Consider the following 20,885-nt stretch of genomic DNA (forward strand, 5'->3'; position numbering starts at 1 on the left):
AGCGGCCGGGAACACACAGGAATAGAAATAAAAGTAAAATTAAAGTAGTTTGGATCAACTAAGATTGTAAAGGTGAAATTCTCTACTATAAGTAAGCCCTTGTGTAAAGTGGACTAAAAAATAAGAAAATTAAATAATGTTGAAAATCGTCAATACAAAAATTAAAATAAATACAAATAATGTATTGTAAAAATGAGTGTTGAACTGCTGAGAACCAAGTTAGTCAATCAGCTCATTTCAAATTTGTGAAAATACAAAGTTCTCTGAAGAGCTTCAAGCCAATGAAATGAAGTATGACAGTGTTTTCAGAGATCACTTCTGACAGCGAAGAAGCAAGGTTCAGATTCAAATGCATCCAATACAAGTACACTACCTAATACTGGATCAAATCTGAAGTCCATACTGAACGCAGATTCCACATTCCTGCTGGTTACCAGGACTGTCTGATTGACTGGTTCCCAGTGGGCATGAAGGCATTAAAAGATGTTCTCTCTTTTCCCCCGAAAATCAAGAGCAAAATGGAGCTTATGTGAGATATGGAAGGGCTGGACAAACAGGACGTAAACCTATACGAAAAGGACATCGTAAATCTGCGGGCCATGCATGACCAATAATAAGAAACCAAGGATTATAATGTAATAATATGATACTATTTTCTATCTATAATATAAATTATATAGGTATATATATTACGGGGCCTTCTGTTTATGTACCACGTGGGACGAAGAAGGATTAAGTTATTTTAATATATAGAATATATATAATCTATATATATATAATATAATCTAATTATGTATTATATATAATAGAAATGTTTATATGGCCTTGTTCTCTAATAACCAGCCAAAACACAGTAAACAAAAACCACTACAATAATATCTGCCAGCACAATATATGAGAAGACTGATCCACACTACAAAACATGAAAATTAAAATTGGCAAGAGAAATAAATAGATAAACAATAGCATGGATTGTTTATATGTGGATAGTAATATATAGGAACACGCGTTAACAATAAAAATTATGAAAATATACATTATTCTGATAGATGACAAACGTTTATCGAAAGAAGGAAGGAGTGTTAGGCGCCCTCCTAGACTGATTCTATGATTTATTTCAATTAAAAGACCAAATTAGTTTTACAATACTGCCATACTGCTGTGTATTCCTCAAACACAGGCCCAACAAACACACTCACTGAACAAAAGGTGTGCATTAAATGTCTATCGAATTAAAAAATAAAAAAATGCCTCATAGAATAAAACTAATTAAAAAATTTAAAATAACATTTTACACAATGTTTGCATATTCATTACAAGGACTCCAAGATACATCTGATGATATTTAGTGTAATTAGAAGTTAAATTTTTCTTGGAAATCAGTAAAGAGAAAAAAAAAAACAAAGAGAAGAAAATCAAATTAATTTCTGTTCTAATTTTCAGGAAAAAAAAAAAGTGTCTTAAAAAAAAAAAAGGTGAAAAAAAACAACTTAAGGAACTCAGAACTACTATTCAGCAAGCATTAACATAAAATACTTCATTGCAATACCGAATTAGTTCACTCAAAGTATTTGTTTTGCAATGTTTCACTTTAATTTTTCGATTTGTGTTCTTCTTTCTTAAAAGGAAGTACAGCTTTACTTCAAATGAACTGTTTGTTGTCTATAAAGCCTACACAATTTTAACAATAAAAAATTCTAACACACTCATGCAAGTCATGAGACTGAAGACTAAGTTGCTTTAAATCATAGCTGGCACTTGAATAACCACAAAAAACCCTCAAATGATGCTGAAAGAAAACAGTAAAAACAGAAGAAAAAAAAAGAATGACAAATACAGAAATCTTCATCAGGAGCTCATAAGAATACACAATAACACCTGATTGGACAAATCAGGTCACATGATTCGGTATATGCAAAGATGATTCGTGATCAAACCATAAAAGGTAAATGTATATAATTACATGTACCAACATCTTTACTCTTACTCCTTTTTAGCATAAAATTAGATAATTAAAATATATATTTAAAGCATAAATCATAGCAACAAATGGAATCAAATGAGCATTCGAGATGCAAATTCACTTTATAACCCGTCCATCAGCACAGTTTTCAACTAATTGGGGTTTCAACAGACATGAACCTGCATTCCAAAGCAAGATCGCACAAGTACTTGTGCAAGCAGTGTAAAATCCAAACAGCGGTTTGTAATCGCAACCACACTCTTAAATATTAACAGCAGACACAGACTCATGCGACAGAAAACTGTCGGGGTGCATCCACAACCCCCCACCTCAACTAAAACACTGCATTTAAACACAACACGACTTGACAGATCAAACAAGCACACTAGCCCATATAAATGTGTGAGTAAAGGTACTCACTCCATCAGAATTGACGCTCAATGTTGGCTCCATGTATGGCAGTGTTAGACTCCACAGTCGGCCGTTAAATGACTCCACGCTCTGTAAACACATCCATCCACTGGCTGCGTCCAGTACGGCGTGTGTGAGTCCGTGTTCACAGTCTTTCCCTGTCACTATCTCTGCGTCTTGTGTTGTTTGATTCCCTCTCTCTCTCCCTCTCTCCCTCTCTCCGTCTTTCCACCCACTCCGCTGTAATTCCTATTCCACCCACAGAGCTAGGGCTCACAGACAGAGATGCAGAGACACGCTCGCAAATGGGAGTGAAAGCACAAGCAGCACAATCATATACTTCACAGAGGCGTGAGAAACAGCCACACACACGCACTGAAAATGTAAGTGCTTCACAGTGGGATTCTTCATGTTATTTACACAATGTGTTGTGCCACCTTATTAGTATGCCTGGAGCACAGCATCTGCTTAAAAAAGGGAGCGTGAAAGAATCAGAATGAATGTGTGTGTGTGTGTGTGTGTGTGTGTGTGTATGTGTGTGTGTGTGTGGTGTGTGTGTGTGTGTGTGTGTGTGTGTGTTGTTGTGTGCTTGTGTGTGTCTGAACAATTAGGGGGTTCAGCTTCCCGGCATGTGCTTATTTCAGTGTGTGTATAATTGCAGTCAATGTGTACAATAAAAAGTAACAGGAACATCGAATTGTCCTTCTCAGTGTGTTTGGGTGTGGATTTTCCTTATTTGACAGGCACTATTAAAACCTAAAACTGGGTATGAAGGGCAACATTCTTCAACACAGTCCCAACTCTGATTCTCTCCATAAGTGGTGTTTAAGAATCCATGGGGTCTGTTTTTTTAAACCCGGGAACAAAGTTGATTCATCACTGTAATAAATCAGTCCGAATTTGTGACTGATGAGAAGCTACGTGCAGAAGAACATATGTGCCTACTGTAGCCAGTGGCCTCAGAGAGTTAAAAATGCATTGTATTGCTCCTGCTTTTGATTATTTAAAGTCAATATAGGAGATAATACATCCAGCTAGACACATAGAGTAATACAATCATTATAAGTGAGAAAAAACGCATGCATATACAGTAAAAAAACAGAAACAAACATGTGATTCTGAGAAACTATTCAAAATCAGGCAGTCACAAGATTTTTTCAACTACTGGAAGTTATTTTCCAGTGCTGTGTCATTAATATTTATTTAGCCTAGCGGTGGACAATTTTCAACTACAAGAAGTTAATCTTTCACCATAAGACCAAATATGTGTATTTCAAATTTACTTCCGCAGTCTGTGTTTATGAAGAAAGTCAGTCTCCGGAGTGCCATTCGGTTTAAATTACCATGTGAGATGAGTTTGTATTTAAAAATAAATTGTATTTGTGACTTTCAACAATAGTTAAGTTCAGTTTTAAATAGGGGGTGGAATCTATTGGCTCAGTGAGCAAACTGAAGGACTCGAAAGGCTGGCATGATGTCACGGTGTTTTGCGGGCATGAACAGAAATTACATCTAACCGGGTAAACACTCGCTGACAAGATAACTGCATAACCCACTTTCTCTTACATGATAGGCCAGCCAGAGGAAATATGTGGTGTGTTCTGGAGAAGCCGGTAATTAGTGCCTTTCCTGATGTTGGTCTGTCCATGTTCATCTCAGAGCTTGAGAGTGTGTGTGTCACAGCATTTAAGGACAGTATTCAATTAGCATGTAATTTAAGAGTGCGTATGTATGTTCATGCCTCACTGCAGAGAGTGTGTGAGTTTGTAGCAGAATCCCTGCTAACGAGAAGAATGCTGCTCAATACTCATTAGCGCGCACACACACACACACTAATTACTGTGCTGCTTCACAAAGAGAACTCTGTTCACACACAAGTGCAGCCAGTCTGCATATGTGCAGTTCTGAGAAAAAAGACGAAGGTACCGGAACACAAGGCAAAGAGATGAGAGGAAACCAAAGAGGGAAAAACAGTCACATTTAACCTTCTTTTCAATCTATTGCATTATCACAGTTTCTGTATTAACTATCAAGGCTTTTCTTAGCATTTGTACACAGCAAATGACTAACTTCCTGCTTCTAAGTGCTTAAGACAGTTGTTTTCTTTCTTCTTCACTCAATACAACCCACTTTATGCAATTAGGTGAGTGTTTGTTTTAGCCACTAACTAGAGGAAGCATTTCATTCTTTTATCTTATCATGCCTGATCAACAGAGTGACTGTCCCGTCAGAGTGGCACGGAGGCTTATTTTCATGCTATGTGCCTCAGCTGAGGGATTCCTGCTTTTTAAAAGAGCAAAGTTTTGATCATGAAATGAACAATAAACAAGTCCAAAAGAGTAACAGTTTTCTGGGATCAGTTACTTATTATTGACTGATCATTTATAATAGTGGACAAAGGTATAAGAGTAGGAGGGCCTCATTAAACCTAGTCTTTGAAAAGTGTTGGCAATGACATGAGGTCATGGGTTTAATTCCCAGGGAATACATTAACTAATTAAATATACCTTGAATGCAATATCAGTGGTTTTGCACAAAAGCATCTAGCAATTGCATAAATGTACATGTATCTTTTCATGGAAACTGAACCCAAAGATTTAGGCGATCACATAGCTATGGCCCCTCCTGAATTGTTTAAGTCTATGTGATTTGTTCTGGCCGTTTTATTTGTTGGCTATTTCTACCCATCAGCGCCCTGTTTGACAATATTTTTGATTTTGAAAAGCCTGTCGACTTTTTACCGTTTATTCTAAGGTGATGTTTTTTTAACATTTGTATATTTATTTGTTCAAACATTTTTTTCTCAACTTTACTTTATTTTAACTTTGTGTAATTTATTTTATCAAGGTGTATGCTATGCCTTCAAACTTTTGTATCGTTTGCTAATAAACGTTCTATTTTCAGTTTTTTATAATGAAACTTTGTGTCAGTTATTTGTTATTTTATATAAGGCTCATAGCATGGTGTATTTTATTCGTTTTGTTAATAAAAGTTCTATATTTAATATAAGTGAGTTTGCCGTTGTACTGCCTTGTTGTCCATTCAAGCAATTGATGCTGAACTGCTGCTATTTTGAAAGATAAAGCAAAATGTGCATGGGCATTTACAAGCAATTTAAAAGCAAAGAAAAGCGAGGAAAAGAGAGAAAAGACCCCCCCCCCCACTCCTTCACAACCATAGTAGAAACACATTCCTTGTACTCAAATCATCATGCTATAACAAGGACTTCACAGTTTTATAGTGAATAACTTTGCGAAGATTAAACACACATGGATGTTCATTTAAAAGAAGTTAAACTGAAAGAGTGTAATTGCTGAGCCACTAGCATTACTAAATGTAAATGTCACACCTTCACACTGTTTGGACTTCGTTTTCAGTTTCACTGTTGTTTTCACTGTTGAGTTATTTGTCATGGTTTCTGATTTGATGTCATTTAGTTCAGATGTGTGTCATTAATTATCCTCATTTGCTTGTATACTTAAGTACAACACACAACTGTGTCAGTAATTACAAAAATAATGATTTTTTTCGAACAGGTTGCCAAATTACTACTATTTGTCAAGCAGAGTTTTCATACCACCACAGATGCACAGTGTGCACACTTTTCACAAAAATCAACGTACAAATGGCTTACTTATTGTTGTCTGCACAAATTAAGTTGGAGTAGAATTCCAAATGAATGGAACAGAAAATATGTAAAAAGCCTCTGATTACACACACAAAGATGGATAAAACTATAATAACCACTGGCATGCTGAGGCTATCAGGATAGACTGAGATGTGATGTGCTGTCAGTTTCTTTTTGCCCCGACCTCTTCCATCTGAAAATTACACCATCCATGTTTCACTGTCTCCTCCATTGCCATGGCAATCTGCTGTCACCACATTTGTGTGCGCATCACACGACACGTGTATGCACTCTATCTCTTCGACTGCTGGGTCTAAAATTAAACTCACATGTGTGAGTATGACCACAGCCATTAATACACTAGAATACCCTCGCTGTGGTGTCAAATCTGCTCTATATGCACACAGCTGTCGTTTCGTGAATAAGGGCCCAAGAGTTCATGCACTCCAGAGGGTTGGTTGTGTTTGTTTCAGTGTGCATGCATGTCTCTGAATTACTGCGTAGATCACTCATTCCTTATGTAATGATTCCCTACCCTCTGAGTGATAGGATCGTAAGAATGTGAGAGAGACAAAGACTGAAACGTAGGGACACCTTCCTGAGGAGAAAAAGAAAAGCATTTGGGGAACTTACCTCAAGGTCATCAAGTGAACGAGCCATACTGAGACGCTTGGAACGTCCAAAAGATCGTCTGCCCGAGGAACGGTGAGGAAAGCCCATAGTGATGCCTTTAAATCTTCCGCCCTGTGAGAAACAGAGAGAAAGACATTAGTGACATACTGGTGGTTGAACAAATTCTTATAATGCAGATGTCCTTATGATAGAATATATATTGTGTGATGCATTAAGCATTCCATCGTCCTCATATTGGCAAACCATGAGTCCCCCAGAAATGTCTGGGAATTTGTAAATGTCTTTATCTCACAGCAAGAAATGTCAAATCTGTGGCGGTCCATGAGGATGAGATGCACTGTTGTGCATAAAGAAGCTGGGGGCCACACTAGATATTGAAAGCTACTTTTCATATTGACTTAATTCAGGAACTCATTATTCTGTTTCTGTTCACCAGTGTCTGTGTGAACCTCACTGAATTTATGCCTCAGTTGTTAAACTTTTTTTACATACAAATAATTACACGTTAAGACATTTGCTGGAAATAGAACTCAAAAACAGTCGAATGTGAGAGAATTTATTAATTTTATTTTAATTTATTTTATTTTATGAGTACAGCTAGCTCAGATTTAACAATTCAGATTTTATAAAAGTAAAAAATATTAGTATTGTGAAATATTATTACAGTTTAAAATAGCTATTTTCTATTTAAATATATTTTAAAAAGACATTTTATTTCAGGATTCTTTGATAAATAGATAGTGTTGTAAGACCAAGATCAAGAGAGCACTTTAAATCCACATTTACTGACTGAGAATTGTCTTGGTAAAATATTAAAAATTAATTTGCATTATAATTACAATTGCATAAATGATATTAAATTAAAGTTTTAAATATAAACTTTTTAATATAGAAATATGAAAATTGTATTAAATTATACTAATATTAAATGCCAGCATATTAGGAAATCAGCATATTAGAATTATTTGTGAAGGATCATGTGACTGAAGAGTAACGGCTGCTGAAAATTCAACTTTGTGATCAGAGAAATAAATTACAACTTACAATATATGCAAATGTTATTTTTAAATGATTATTTATTGTGAAAGTTATTTTAAATCACTTTGAAATATAATGATATAAGTTCACTCATGATCATTCATAGGACTTCTACATTTGCATTCATCCTTTGTTCTGCACAAACACAAGAGAGTCTGGTGGGATGAATCCCAGCTCATAATCATATCAGTGTCCATCTACCAAAACTGTTTCCTGAGAAATAGAAGTGATAAGCTCATTGTCTCCCTCTCCCTATTTTTGAAAAGGACAGCAACATTTATTCTCCATTCCATGTGTGAAATACACAGAGGAGCTAGTAAACAACTCTCCTCTCACTGTTTGATTTCATTATGAGAGGAACGTTTGGCTATAGCACAGGATCACATGAACAGACACATGGGGAAATGTGCGCTTGTGTGTGTGTGTGTGTGTGTGTGTGTGTGTGTGTGTGTGTGTGTGTGTGTGTGTGTGTGTAAAAATTAACCATGCAAAGGATACCGTTCTAAAGTTCCTTTTGTCATTTAAGTGTTTTTAATAAGAGGATTTCCTGATTTTTAAGATAAATGTAACATTTGTGCCATTAGCTGCACTGCATAATATTTTTTTTTTTAAGGAAATTTGCATACGTAACGCTTGCATGTGTAAAACTCTCTATACAGCCACTATCTTAAGGTGCTGTGGATGGTTGCTAGGGTGTTTCAAGGTTGGGTCTAAGTCTCTATGATGTTCTGGTTCCTAGATATGACTTAAGTCCTTTTTTCAATGTAAAGGTGCAGTCACATTAGCAAACTTTCAGTAAAATTTCATATGCAAAATAGGTCTACTGTCAATAGCGTAGCTATTTGTATAAAGATTTGTATAAAGCACAGCTCACACGGAATACAGTGAATTTGTAAGACCAACCTGTAATCTACGTTGGGAAATTTTTTACACTCACATGAATTTCCAGACTGTTGGGATTCCAGATGAAATGACTGGATTTTGCCCATAAAAACTCATTAAACACTCTCAGAAAAAAGGTAGAAAAGCTGTCACTGGGGTGGTACCTTTTCAAAAGGTATACTTTTGTACTTTTAAGGTACTAATATGTACACTTTAAGTACTAATTTGTACCTTTAAGTGCCAATATTGACTCTTTAGGTACAAATGTGTGCCTTTTGAGAAGGTACCGCCCCATGAAATTTATGACTTATTTTCTTAAATTTTCTTAAAACAAATTAGGGCTGCATGATTATGACAAAAATCATAATTGTCGATTATTCCCTTGAAATTGTAATTGTGATTATTAATTGGGATTATCACAATTTAATTCCATTCAATTCAATTCAAGTTTATTTGTATAGCGTTTTTTACGATACAAATCGTTGCAAAGCAACTTTACAGAAAATTAGGTTTCTGCAATATTTAGTAGTAGCTTATCAGTGGTGACTGTCAGTATATGTACATATGGCAGAAATGTACGGAAAAATCTATTAAAGACGTAATCAAATTTATATTGAATGAAGTTTATACCATTGTTTGATCCAACTGCATGCCATATTTTTATATGAAATAAACAAGCTGAAAACACTAAAACTTTTAGTGCTTTTCTATAGTATTAAGCTAGTATAGGCTAAACTATACATTGGATTGGTTTCTTCTTTAAATTATAAAAAAGTAAAAATATGAATGGTGTTAAATTGTTATACTAAAACTAAAATTAAAATAACAGGATAAACCCTTAAGATAACATGTAGAAAGAAAAAAATGCATCTTAAGCACGCAGAATAACATCAGTGGACTTTAAACGATTAATTGCCGCTTTGAATGATTACGTAATTGTGGCATCCATAACTGTAATCGCGATTATAAATTTGATTAATTGTGCAGCCCTAATACAAATATTTTTGGAGATATTTATATTTCAGTCCATATAATGCAAGTGGACAAAACCCAAGTTGATGTTTCAAAATCCAAGTAAAATGACTCCAGTGGATGAATCAATGTCTATTGAAATTAAATATGTTTGTGTAAGAAAAATATAAATATTTAAAAAATTTAATATAAACCACAGCTTTCAACAAACAAGCCAGAAGACATTGATTCATCAAATGGAGTGATATGGATTAACGTCATGTTCACTTTGTAAAGTGTCAACTCTGGGAATCCCCTTGCATTATATGGACTCAAAGAGAAGGATTATTTTTCTATAAATCTTACTTTGTGTCCATTTGAAGAAAGGAAGTCATGTATATCTGGGACAACATGAAGGTAAGTAAATAATGAGAGAATTTTCATTCATGGAGTATCCCTTTCAAGAGTTTTTTTTGCCCATTTTCTAGTGTACCAATTGCAAGTAGTAGCCTTTGTCTGATTGATATTAAGACGTAAGCACTCAACAAACCATAACACTCAACAAAGCTTCAAAGCAACAGTATTTACACATTCTCTACATATTCAACTGGTATAAAATAAAGTATTTTAACAGAAAAAAAATACACACACCAGCATTAAACCTAATCGATTCTGTAAATACTTTAAACCATGTCATGTTTTGTGTTCAGAGAAAGATCAACAGGCACTAGACAGAGAAGCAGAAGGACGAAAGTACAAAGATGGGAGAACTAGTAGTCAGGCGGTTAGACAGGCAGAGAGACAGACTGATTAGAGGGATCATTTCCATAGGCTAAAGTTTAGAGAATGATTGTGCAGATGACAAGAGCAGTGTAATCAAATGGCCTTCTGTGTTGCCTAGAAACACAGCGAACTCTGTGTGTTCAGCCTCATCATTATGACACATCAAGTGATAACAAACATTTGCACACAGCCACAAATATGCCAACACCAGTGACTACATACACATGAGAGTCAGGCAGCACATACTTCAGCTATGCACATATGTGTCTGCATTTAAAGGGACAGTTAAACCAAATATAATTCTGTCATAATTTACTCACACTCATATAATCCCAAACCTGTTTTAAATTCTTTCTTCTGCAAACACAAAATAAAGAGGGCAATCAAACCATTTTGGTTATAATAATATTTCCTTATAAATATTTTCTTTGTTCCCCAGGAGAAGAGGTTTAGAACGAAGGTAAGCAGGCCTACACAATGACAGAATTGTCTGTGAACTATCCCTTTAAGGCTACCAAGACAGGACATTTACATAATATCTCTCTCAATCTCACACACTCACAATATGAATTTCAAGGCAAACATGCATAGACACCATGATCACACAACACACATACACACATGCTCATATGACATACATAAAAAGAAACCTCCCAGAATCAGGAGAGAACCAATGATCTGCGCTATGGAAACAGATGAAAACAGGTTCCTTAAAGAAAAAACTGTAATGTGAAACAAATTGAAGCATAAAGTGACTTAGAGGAAAAATTCAAAAGAAATCTACCAAAAATTCAAAGAACACGAGAGCGAATGAGTGTAAATTCTGCATCCAGTCCTGGTGTCTGGATACTAGACCCATATTTGGTTTCATTAAAAACACTATTGGTCATGTAATGAAGGAAAGGCTTAGCCGGACGTGAGTGACTGCCTCTTGATCACCTTAGTGGTTTCCATGGCAATTGAGCACCACAGCGTTGTGAATTGATCTAAAGAAATATCATGGAGTAAACTACATTACTTGGGTGAATCTTGCGAGTGGTGGCTGAAAAGAAGCATAGAGATGTCAACATTGGTTTTGGAGAACAACACTAAATGTTCCAGATGTTAGCGGGAGCTGCTCTGTTTTGTGTGTAGTAGCCTACTTGAATCCTAGAAGAAAAGAATGTTTTATTTATACACTTCAAAAGACTAATGATGAAGAGAAAGACACAGAAACATGAGGCTCATATGACTATGCTTACATCAGCACAGCCTAAAGCTATTTTTAGGTTGCCAAAGAGTGAATGATACACAAACAAGCTAAAAGGTCTCAAAATACATTCTATCCTCTTTTTTATTTCATTTCACATCACAGTTTCACCTATTGATTTATTCACTCTACAACTGTATATTTAGTCTTTCTTTCTCTAGCTCTCGCTCCGCTCTTAGGGTGCAGATGGGTCAGTCTTAGGGTTGAGATAACATCATAGATTCCTGTGGGGAGCAGGGACGTACTGTGCACTGCATCGACCTCTTAGACTTATCAGGGAGGAGCTCTGAAGAGCTTTCTTTCCTGTTTACTTCATCCATGTTGGGATGACAAATGTCACTATAAAAAAAACATGTTCCACATGCTGTTTATCTGTTTCATACCATCTCAAAACGAATTTGTTCTCTGTACGCCCATGAAGCAAATCTGCAAAAAATCTATTATAGAATACTCCACCACACTGTAATATAACAACACAGCCACTGCAAATAAGGATTCTTATTATCAAAACCGTAAACATCACAATACTGAAAAAGAAATCTCAGTATTGATAATAACCAACATGACAACTGTTTAGTACTGCTCTCCTTAAGTCTTAACATGCCTTGTTCTAGCACATGATCAATAGTCATTGTAGGCAAATAGTTTACAAATAATATGAACATGATATACTGAATTTTTCTTGTATACAGTACATACGGTGGGAAATTTTCCAATTACTTTTAGCCAACTGGTGTCAAAGTGACTTTTAGTGGATGTATGAATTAAGCTGCATTTAATAAGTTAAATATGGACGACATAACGACAACAAGAAAGAGTCTAAATACTTTTCATCTTTTCTTTGAACAGTATATCTATTTTATAAACATTTGAAACAAAATGTCCAATAAATGTAAATAATAAGTCAAATAAAATAAATGAAAATATAACAAAATGAAGCTTTTCATCTTTACTTTACTATATATTTATAGTAGTCAACATTTGAAGTGGATCAAAACCTTTCATCAAAGTTGTCCCAAAACCAAAACAATACCCGTTCTTGTCTTAGGACAACTTTGATGAACTTTTTTGATCCACTTCAAATGTTGACTACTGTATATATTCTGTATAATTATTTGAAACAAAACACAAAATAAAGTAAATGAAAAAAATATTTAAACATTTAAATAAACAATAAAATGAAACCAACTTGTTAGATATTTTAGATTAACACTTTAGATTAGGGAACACATATTAGTACTTATAGAGCCCATATTATTGCCTTATTCTGCATGACCATATTCTAGATTCCTTAACCCTACCCTATACCTAAACATAACTACTATAAACAACTACCCTACTTACTTTCAATAAGCAGTTATTAGGAGTTTATTGAGAGGAAAACTCTTATGTGTTCCTTAATCTAAAGTGTTACCAATATTTTGCTTTAGAATCTAAAGCCATTCATATATACCACCTTTAAACCACTAAATCAATAATCATTTGAAATGGCTAATGAGTTTGGGGGGTAAAATGGACAAAGGAAAATAATCATCATATTATACTGCAACAAGTATTTGACCTGTAACTGACACACAGACAGTGGAACAGTGCCGCCTGTTGGTGAGTAATAGATCAACTTATGACCCCATGTTATTGTGGATGTCTCTTTCATGATCTCACAAAAAAAGACATGAATGTTTAAACTAACATAATGAAACGAACCACTGTGAATAGATCCCTGTGCTTTAGGGGTGTGCTAATGCAGTCAAGAAAATTAAAGCAGGTGCTTTTGACTCCAAAATAACTTAAAGGGTTAGTTCACCCAAATATTAAAATTATGTCATTAATGACTCACCCTCATGTCGTTCCAAACCTGTAAGACCTCCATTCATCTTCGAAACACAGTTTAAGATATTTTAGATTTAGTCCGAAAGCTTTCTGTCCCTCCATTGAAAATGTATGTACGGTATACTGTCCACGTCCAGAAAGGTAATAAAAACATCATCAAAGTAGTCCATGTTACATCAGAGGGTCCGTTGGAATTTATTGAATCATCGAAAATACATTTTGTTCCAAAAATAACAAAAATAACGACTTTATTCCGCTTTTTCTTCTCTTCCGGGTCTGTTGTGAACCCGACTGCTGTGACTGTTGACGTATGACGCTGCTGACGTGTTTTCTGGTGCGCCCAATAACAAAGAAAACACGTCAGCAGCGTCGTACGTCAGCAGCATCACTACAGTGTTGTGAACGCGCTCACAACAGACCCGGAAGAGAAGAAAAAGCGGAATAAAGTCGTAATTTTTGTTATTTTTGGACCGAAATGTATTTTCGATGCTTCTATAAATTCCAACGGACCCTCTGATGTCACATGGACTACTTTGATGATGTTTTTATTACCTTTCAGGACATGGACAGTATACCGTACATACATTTTCAATGGAGGGACTGAAAGCTCTCGGACTAAATCTAAAATATCTTAAACTGTGTTCCGAAGATGAACGGAGGTCTTACGGGTTTGGAACGACATGAGGGTGAGTCATTAATGACATAATTTTAATTTTTGGCTGAACTAACCCTTTAATAGCATTAATAAATATAATTTATCAGCCTTATTCAGGTTGACTGTACACTATTAAAACTCATGCTGGCATGATACCTCACACCTCTTCATCAGTCATGGCTGCCACCACCTGTGTGAGACAAACGCTATGTCAACAGCACTCAACTAGAATGCACCCATATTAACAGATCCTGGAATCACCTTACCAACTACATTTTTGTATGCAGTTTTTATTACCTCAATAAATGAGAGACTACATTGAATATTTGAGTTTTTAATTATTCACCTGCCACACTATTCAAATTAATTAGTGTAGGCTAAAGTTGATTGAAAATTTGTGGAAAGACCTTAAAGAAATGCTACAGCATCCAAAAATAGCCCTTTTCCTTATACAGATATATACATTTAAACATAAAGTATTGATGTTAATGTCCACATTATATGAGTGGTGCTAGAATGAAAGAAGCAGAGAATGAACTGAAAAACAATTGCTTAAAGAAGTCGACGCAGACCACTGATGTCTGACAAGCCTTACTGTTTTTAGTAGTCCCTGAAGATATTGAAACAGAAGATGCATGTAACATCTACAATACTATTCTGGGAAAACCAATCAGTGTTGTCTGTTTTGTTGGTTTGGGCCAGTTTGGGGCCTGTTGGCTCCTGTGGAGCACTTATGGGCTTTACTTTATCTGAGAAACTGTGTTTTTAGAGAGCTTCATACTTCACAAATAGTCCAGTCAATAGCCAATCTGCTGAAGAATATTGATATTTCATCCTCATGACGATCCAAACCTGTATGACTTTAATTTCAACTGTAGAACACAAAGTATCATATGGCTTCTGAAAACTTGCAATATACTGTATGAGTCATCTGCAATACAAAAAAAGATGGTTCTTTACACAAGGTAACAGATTTATTTAAAACCTTATCATCCACTCAAACCATTTTGAAATGGTTCTTTGTGTTAAGAGTTTAGAGCTGTTTTGTTTTTCAAATCTCTGACAAATCTCCTAATTTTTTATTTTCTGGAGCTCAACCATCCAACTACACAGAGTGTCAACACACTCCCCACAGTTAAATGATTTCATTCTTAAATTGTCCATAAATTAGAAACTCTGTTAGATTTTAGAAATTGCAACTGTTTCCTACCAATCATGTTTATTTTTTTAACTAAACACCAACTCTGCTCAGTTGAGGGTACTTCTCTCCTCTTCTCCATTAAGTAACAGGTACGTTAAATGAATGATCCATTTTGTTAAGAGTTTTAAATGGTCACACACACAAAATAATAATAATAACAATAATGTGACAATCACAATTTTGGCCTTCAGAAACAATTGCTTTTACTTAAATGAAAGAGACAAATTGTAATTCTAAACTCATTTGGGTTAGGTTAACCCTTTCTGCCACGATGCTGTCATATCTGCAGAAACTGTCACTCAAAATACAGACATAATGACCGACCAAAAGAACCCTAATCTGGTGCCATTTAGAACCATTTCTTGAGAGTGTAGTTTTATGGCAACTTACTTTCATCATTTTTGGAGGTTAACAGCCCCTGGTCCCTATCTGCTTTCATTTTATGAAAAATTGTGCATCAATCTTCTACTAAACCTCTCCTTTTGTGCTCCACAGAGGAAAGAACATCATATGGGTTTGGAGCAACATGACTTGATGACAGAATTTTCATATCTGGGTGAACCATTTTTTTTTAAAAGTATCTTGATCAGATTAATTTCAGTGGTTTAAAATCTACCACCCAGATTCAAGATTTGATTGAATATGAGTGAACTGGTGTCAGCTGCTGGAGGCCCATCAAAGGCAGTCAGATCAGAGCAGGAGCTCACAGCCATTTGAACTGAAAGTTTTCAACTGGGAGAATGATAAGAACCCAGCTTTGTATCTTCTCATCTCAGGGTCAGTTTTAACATGTTCCCTCCAAGCCAAGAGCAGCAGCTGATGCAGCAAATGAGGCAGTTTCAGCCTGGCTACGCATGTCACCTACCTGACAGAATTCTTTTTGACAGTGAAGTGTTTGTGCCATTTACTGAGCAGTGCAAAATTATAACAGCAACAGCATATTTTAAGCTTAAAATAAGTGAGAATTTAAGATTGAGTGAAATTTTGCAATTCCTCTTTTTTTTCAGAAATTCCTAATGCAAACCGCAAAGTAAAGGATCATTCCATGCCTGATAATAAGAACAAGGGAAAAGTGATATTCATTCCAGGCACATGTCTGCAAAGCCTTTTTGGATAAACAACAGCTGTTTGAACAACACATGCCCTGGCTCATTAACCAGTGCGCTGCACTTGTGTCAAATTTAAAATCATTACTTAATAATTCTTCCTAATCCTAAAGATCAGTTAACTTTGTAATTCTGAATGCATTTCGATTTCTGGGTCAATTCCTCTGGAATGCGGTAGCCTTACTAATTGTGATCCCAAACAAGTTGTTCACAAAAGTCAAAAAAATAACGTGAATTGGGGCCTTTTTAATGTAAAAAAAAATTATCTTACCTTTTTCTCTGAACCTTTCATTCTTCTGCAGTCGTTCGATTGTTGCTGATGCTCTCGAAGGCTCTTCTCCCCAAACAGCTTCTTAGCCCACTCGTCCTTCCGTGCATGGAGTCGGTGAGGCTGTGAGGCGATCTCGCCTGCAGCACGGTACCGGTCAGCTGGAATCTTACTCATGGGTGGTGGCAGGGTGCTACAGTTAGCACTGGACCATCCGTCTGTGGACTCTGCATAAGACTCCTGATCACTGCTGTGTCCCTGACGCCAGTCCCTCATGACATGAACTGGCAGCCAGCGCTGGCCTGATGCTCCTGTCACCTTCTTGCCATGGGCGGAATAGTGGGAGCGTGAAGGAAGGCCTGACACATCCAGCCGTAAGGAGGAGTTTAGATGCCTGCTAGAAAGCAAAGGTGGGTCTCCGTGGGAATGTGGATGGGGCTGAGGGTGATCTACAAACTGGTCAGGACGGTAGCCATTTCGATGTGAGACCGGCGGTGGCGGCGGCGGTGGTGGAAGACCTCCTAGGACACTTTGGCTACGAGGTCCTGGTGGGTTTTCCCATAGTCCTGTGGGAACATGGCGACTAGGATTTGCACCCAAGTCAACCAAAAGGACTCGGTTGTTCTTCTCCTCTGGCTGGAAGTTACCGATGCCACTGTCACTGTTGCTGCTTGTGCTGTTGTTCTGCTGAGCATCTAGATCACCATCGAGGAAAGCTCGAGCTCGCATACCCTCTATAGATTCTCCCATGTCCCGGTACAGCACAGACACAAACTGTAGAAGTGGCTGTGAAGTCGGTGGAAACTCCAAGCAGCCACCGTTATCTGGGTCTGGAGTGCAGTCAAAGCCAAAGCGTCGGGCTACACCTTGGTGGATCTTATGATGACAGAGTTCCGGGTCTACAATAAAGACATGACAAGACGTACGCAAGCCTTGCTCCTCTTCACCATGTCTATTTACAGCATGTGCATTTGTGGCTTGCATTGTGACAAGGCCAAAGAAGCGGCGGTCATCTGGACACACTGCGCTGAATGCTAACTTCTCTGCAGGGTAAGTGGCTAGAACAGCGCCTCGATCGTTGCATAGCTGTACACAATCATGCATGACTTTGAGTAGGACCAACGAGTGTACTTTCTGTTCTGCGCGCAGACGCCGCATACAGCCACGAATCGCCTGCAGGCTGTCACTTTCCAAATTGGCACTTGTTGAAGCCAATTCAATAGATCCCAAGTATCCCACAACCATCCCAACGTTGAGTATACCCGCAGAGTCTGCATTTTTCAACAGGGCAAATTCATCTTGCTGTTCAAACACATCAACAAACACAGAGTCATCATTGAGCACTTTGGCCATCTCCTCTTGAGTGAGCAAGTTGGGATCACTCCGTCGGGTGCCGGCGTTACCGTACGAGAAGTCTGGCTCTGAGAGGGCCCTTGTTTTAGAAGCAGAGGCACAAGCTACTGTTTTCTCCGAGCTGCTGGATGAGTGGCTTGAATTTTCAAAGATCATGTTAAAGATTCCACCAGACTGCATTTCCGCTACAACACGTTCAGCACGGTTTATACCTAGTGTCTTTGAGTCCATCTTTGGCCGCAACCAGTGGCCCTTGTGGTCATGGAACCCCAATTCTTCATCGCTTGAACATGAATCTAGATGTGCATTGTTATGACTGCCTTCAGCAATGACCAAGTATAAGACACCCGTGCAGCGGCCAATCAGCTTGACAACATCCTCGTGAGATGCTTTGGACACATTAATGTCGTTCACACTCAGTATTTGATCTCCGGAGCGAAGTCCCACATAGTCAGCCGGACTACCTTTCAGGATGCAATTTAGCACACATGGAGACTGACCAGATAGTGTAAAGCCATAGCCTGTTCTTCCCCGCGCAACCTCCACCCCTCTTATGCGTGCATGTGGCTGGGCATTCACACGCCTCCTGCCTTGCTCTGATTGTCTGAACATCCTTCTTTCAGTCCGTTTTACTCTCTTCTGACTAGGGCTCACAAAAGCAGAGATGGCGAGTTTAGTGATATCATCCTTCCAGCTCCAGAGCCCCAGTCTAAGGCCCTAACGTGGTGCATGCCTGAATATTCATACAACACCTTCACAAAGAAGAAAGGGAAAAGGTCATTAATTCATTGACAAATTAATAAACATATTAAGAGAAAAGTATATGGAAATGGTGAAAATGTCACTTCAGTTGTTAAAATATGCATTTGAAGTTGATTAAATTATTAGAGATTCCTTAAAACATTGAGAATTGTGATAACAAATATGTTACTGCTTAGTCATGATTATTGGTTCATTCCAGAATAGGCTTTCATACAGATATACACTTTTTACCCACCCTCTCACTTACCTGCCAACCAGAAAGAAACAGGTAGAAATAGAGGACAGGTAATTGTTGCTAAGCAATAGAAGTAGGGTGGGTATCAGACAGGGATCATGCATTATTCTAAATTCATAAAAATGACACAAAACAAACTTTTCATATATATCTGCATTGATGTGTATGGGTCAATGACAAGACTTTTTTCTTTCTTGTTTTTTTTTTTTTTTTTTTTTTTTTTTTTATACATTAAAAATGTATACCAAAAGTGTACGAGTTTTACATTTTCCAAGATCAGCATGTTTCCAGTGGTTTATTTATTTATTTAGTGTGGCCATAAATCAGAAATGTCCAGGTGGTGTAACTGATAAACAAATAAATATATATGGAACCAACATGACTACAGGGATTCAATTTCTAAGAACCTGGAAATTGTTTTCCAAATATCTTTTTGTCATGCCGCCATTTGGCACTGACCCACATAACGTAATGTTATATATAATGTACATAAAATATAACAATATAGAAATTACAATATGCTAACTAAATAAAAAATACAAGACTTAATGGACATTTGCAAGTGTATATATGCAATATGCATTTTAAAGACGGGGGAAAGTGTTTTTGAAAAGTGGCGTCGAGTTAGCATTTTATAATAATAAACATGAAACTGATAGGATAGAAAACTGATAGGATACAGAAACTCACAAATGTAACAGTGTTTGTCATCGATATCTTTTCCGTATTTTCCTACAAACTTTCTTGAAGTTACAGATGCGAAGTAGACTCATCCACTCTTGCTAACGGTCCCGCCTTCTTTTTCCCATTGTTGGAATGCCCACGCGTCAACGTGTGTAACCATGACAATGGACTGTCGCTAGATATTTCTCATCGCTCATTGGTTTCCATGGCTGTCAATCATCTCCACAACGACCCCAGCCCAGTTTGACGGAAACTCGCCAACTGACCGCAAAAGTTATGCTACAGGTGTCCGAATCAACACGAGCGAAACACGTTAAAAAAGTAAAACACCACTGTACACATCTTAATAAGTTACCTACTACGTTTGAGATGAATTTAATATTTAATATCGGTAGAGAGCCGAGCTGCCTCGGTGTTGGTTTTCTTGAGGAACAGCTGGGCAGTGAGTAACATCTAACGGTATTGAGTTATCGGCATCAATAGCCAGATACTGACAACATATATTGATACAAAACTCGTTATAAGCTATAAAACGATAACCCAGTATAGATACGCATGCAGTTACATCACAGTATCGTTTACCTGCAATGTATGAAAGTTTTAATATCTGCAGAAAGTATAAGAAATTCTCATGGCTACGTTGCTAACATTAGCCGCCACTTCCCAGAAACTTTCCTGTGAGGAAGAAATAAAAAATTCGTAGCATTTCAGTACAGATAAGACTGAGTTAAAGATCATAGTTATATATTAGACAATTAAGTGTTCTTACTTGTGACGGATGTGTCCCAACCTGATGTGAAGTTTAATGGCATTGTAACCTTAGTGCTGCATGAGGAGTAAACAAAAGGAGAGGGCAGCTGGTGTGTGGACAGCAGGAGCAGGAGGAGGAAACTATATCTCAGTTTTTTTCTTTTCTTCTTTAAGGGCAGCACCGGAATAGGGGTTTTCCTTCACATGACATTAGATTTAGGGCTATAATTCAGTTTATCCCCTGTGTTATATAGATGTGGTACTTAAGAGTAATTTGAATGGCATAAAGTAAAATATCCTGCCAAGTTCACACTAGAACCATTTAAAGTAATTTTAAAAATGGTTGTTGTTCTTTTAATAAGACTGTAGAAGTTGATAAGAGTTTCCCATCCAAGGTTTTTCAATAACACATAAAGCATGGAATTATCAAGAGAGATATGGTTTATTTCAAGATTATTAGTAGTAATTAATTTAGTTAAGAATTAACAGCTGCTGCTGTTGAC

At 36.9% G+C, this 20,885-nt stretch overlaps 1 protein-coding gene across 1 annotated transcript in view; it reads right to left on the reverse strand.

Moving 5' to 3' along the window:
- The window catches only part of LOC109098912 (regulator of G-protein signaling 12-like), a 44,110-nt gene extending 23,444 nt beyond the window's left edge, over positions 1-20,666 (reverse strand). The window contains 3 exon segments of the mRNA XM_042759237.1: positions 6,636-6,746; positions 16,602-18,703; positions 20,402-20,666. Of these exon segments, the coding sequence (XP_042615171.1) occupies positions 6,636-6,746; positions 16,602-18,563 (2,073 nt within the window). The 5' untranslated portion in view covers positions 18,564-18,703; positions 20,402-20,666.
- Positions 20,667-20,885: the final 219 nt, after the last annotated feature.

The sequence above is a fragment of the Cyprinus carpio genome, chromosome A1 (genome assembly GCF_018340385.1).
Source record: "Cyprinus carpio isolate SPL01 chromosome A1, ASM1834038v1, whole genome shotgun sequence".
In the NCBI taxonomy this organism is placed as follows: Eukaryota; Metazoa; Chordata; class Actinopteri; order Cypriniformes; family Cyprinidae; genus Cyprinus; species Cyprinus carpio.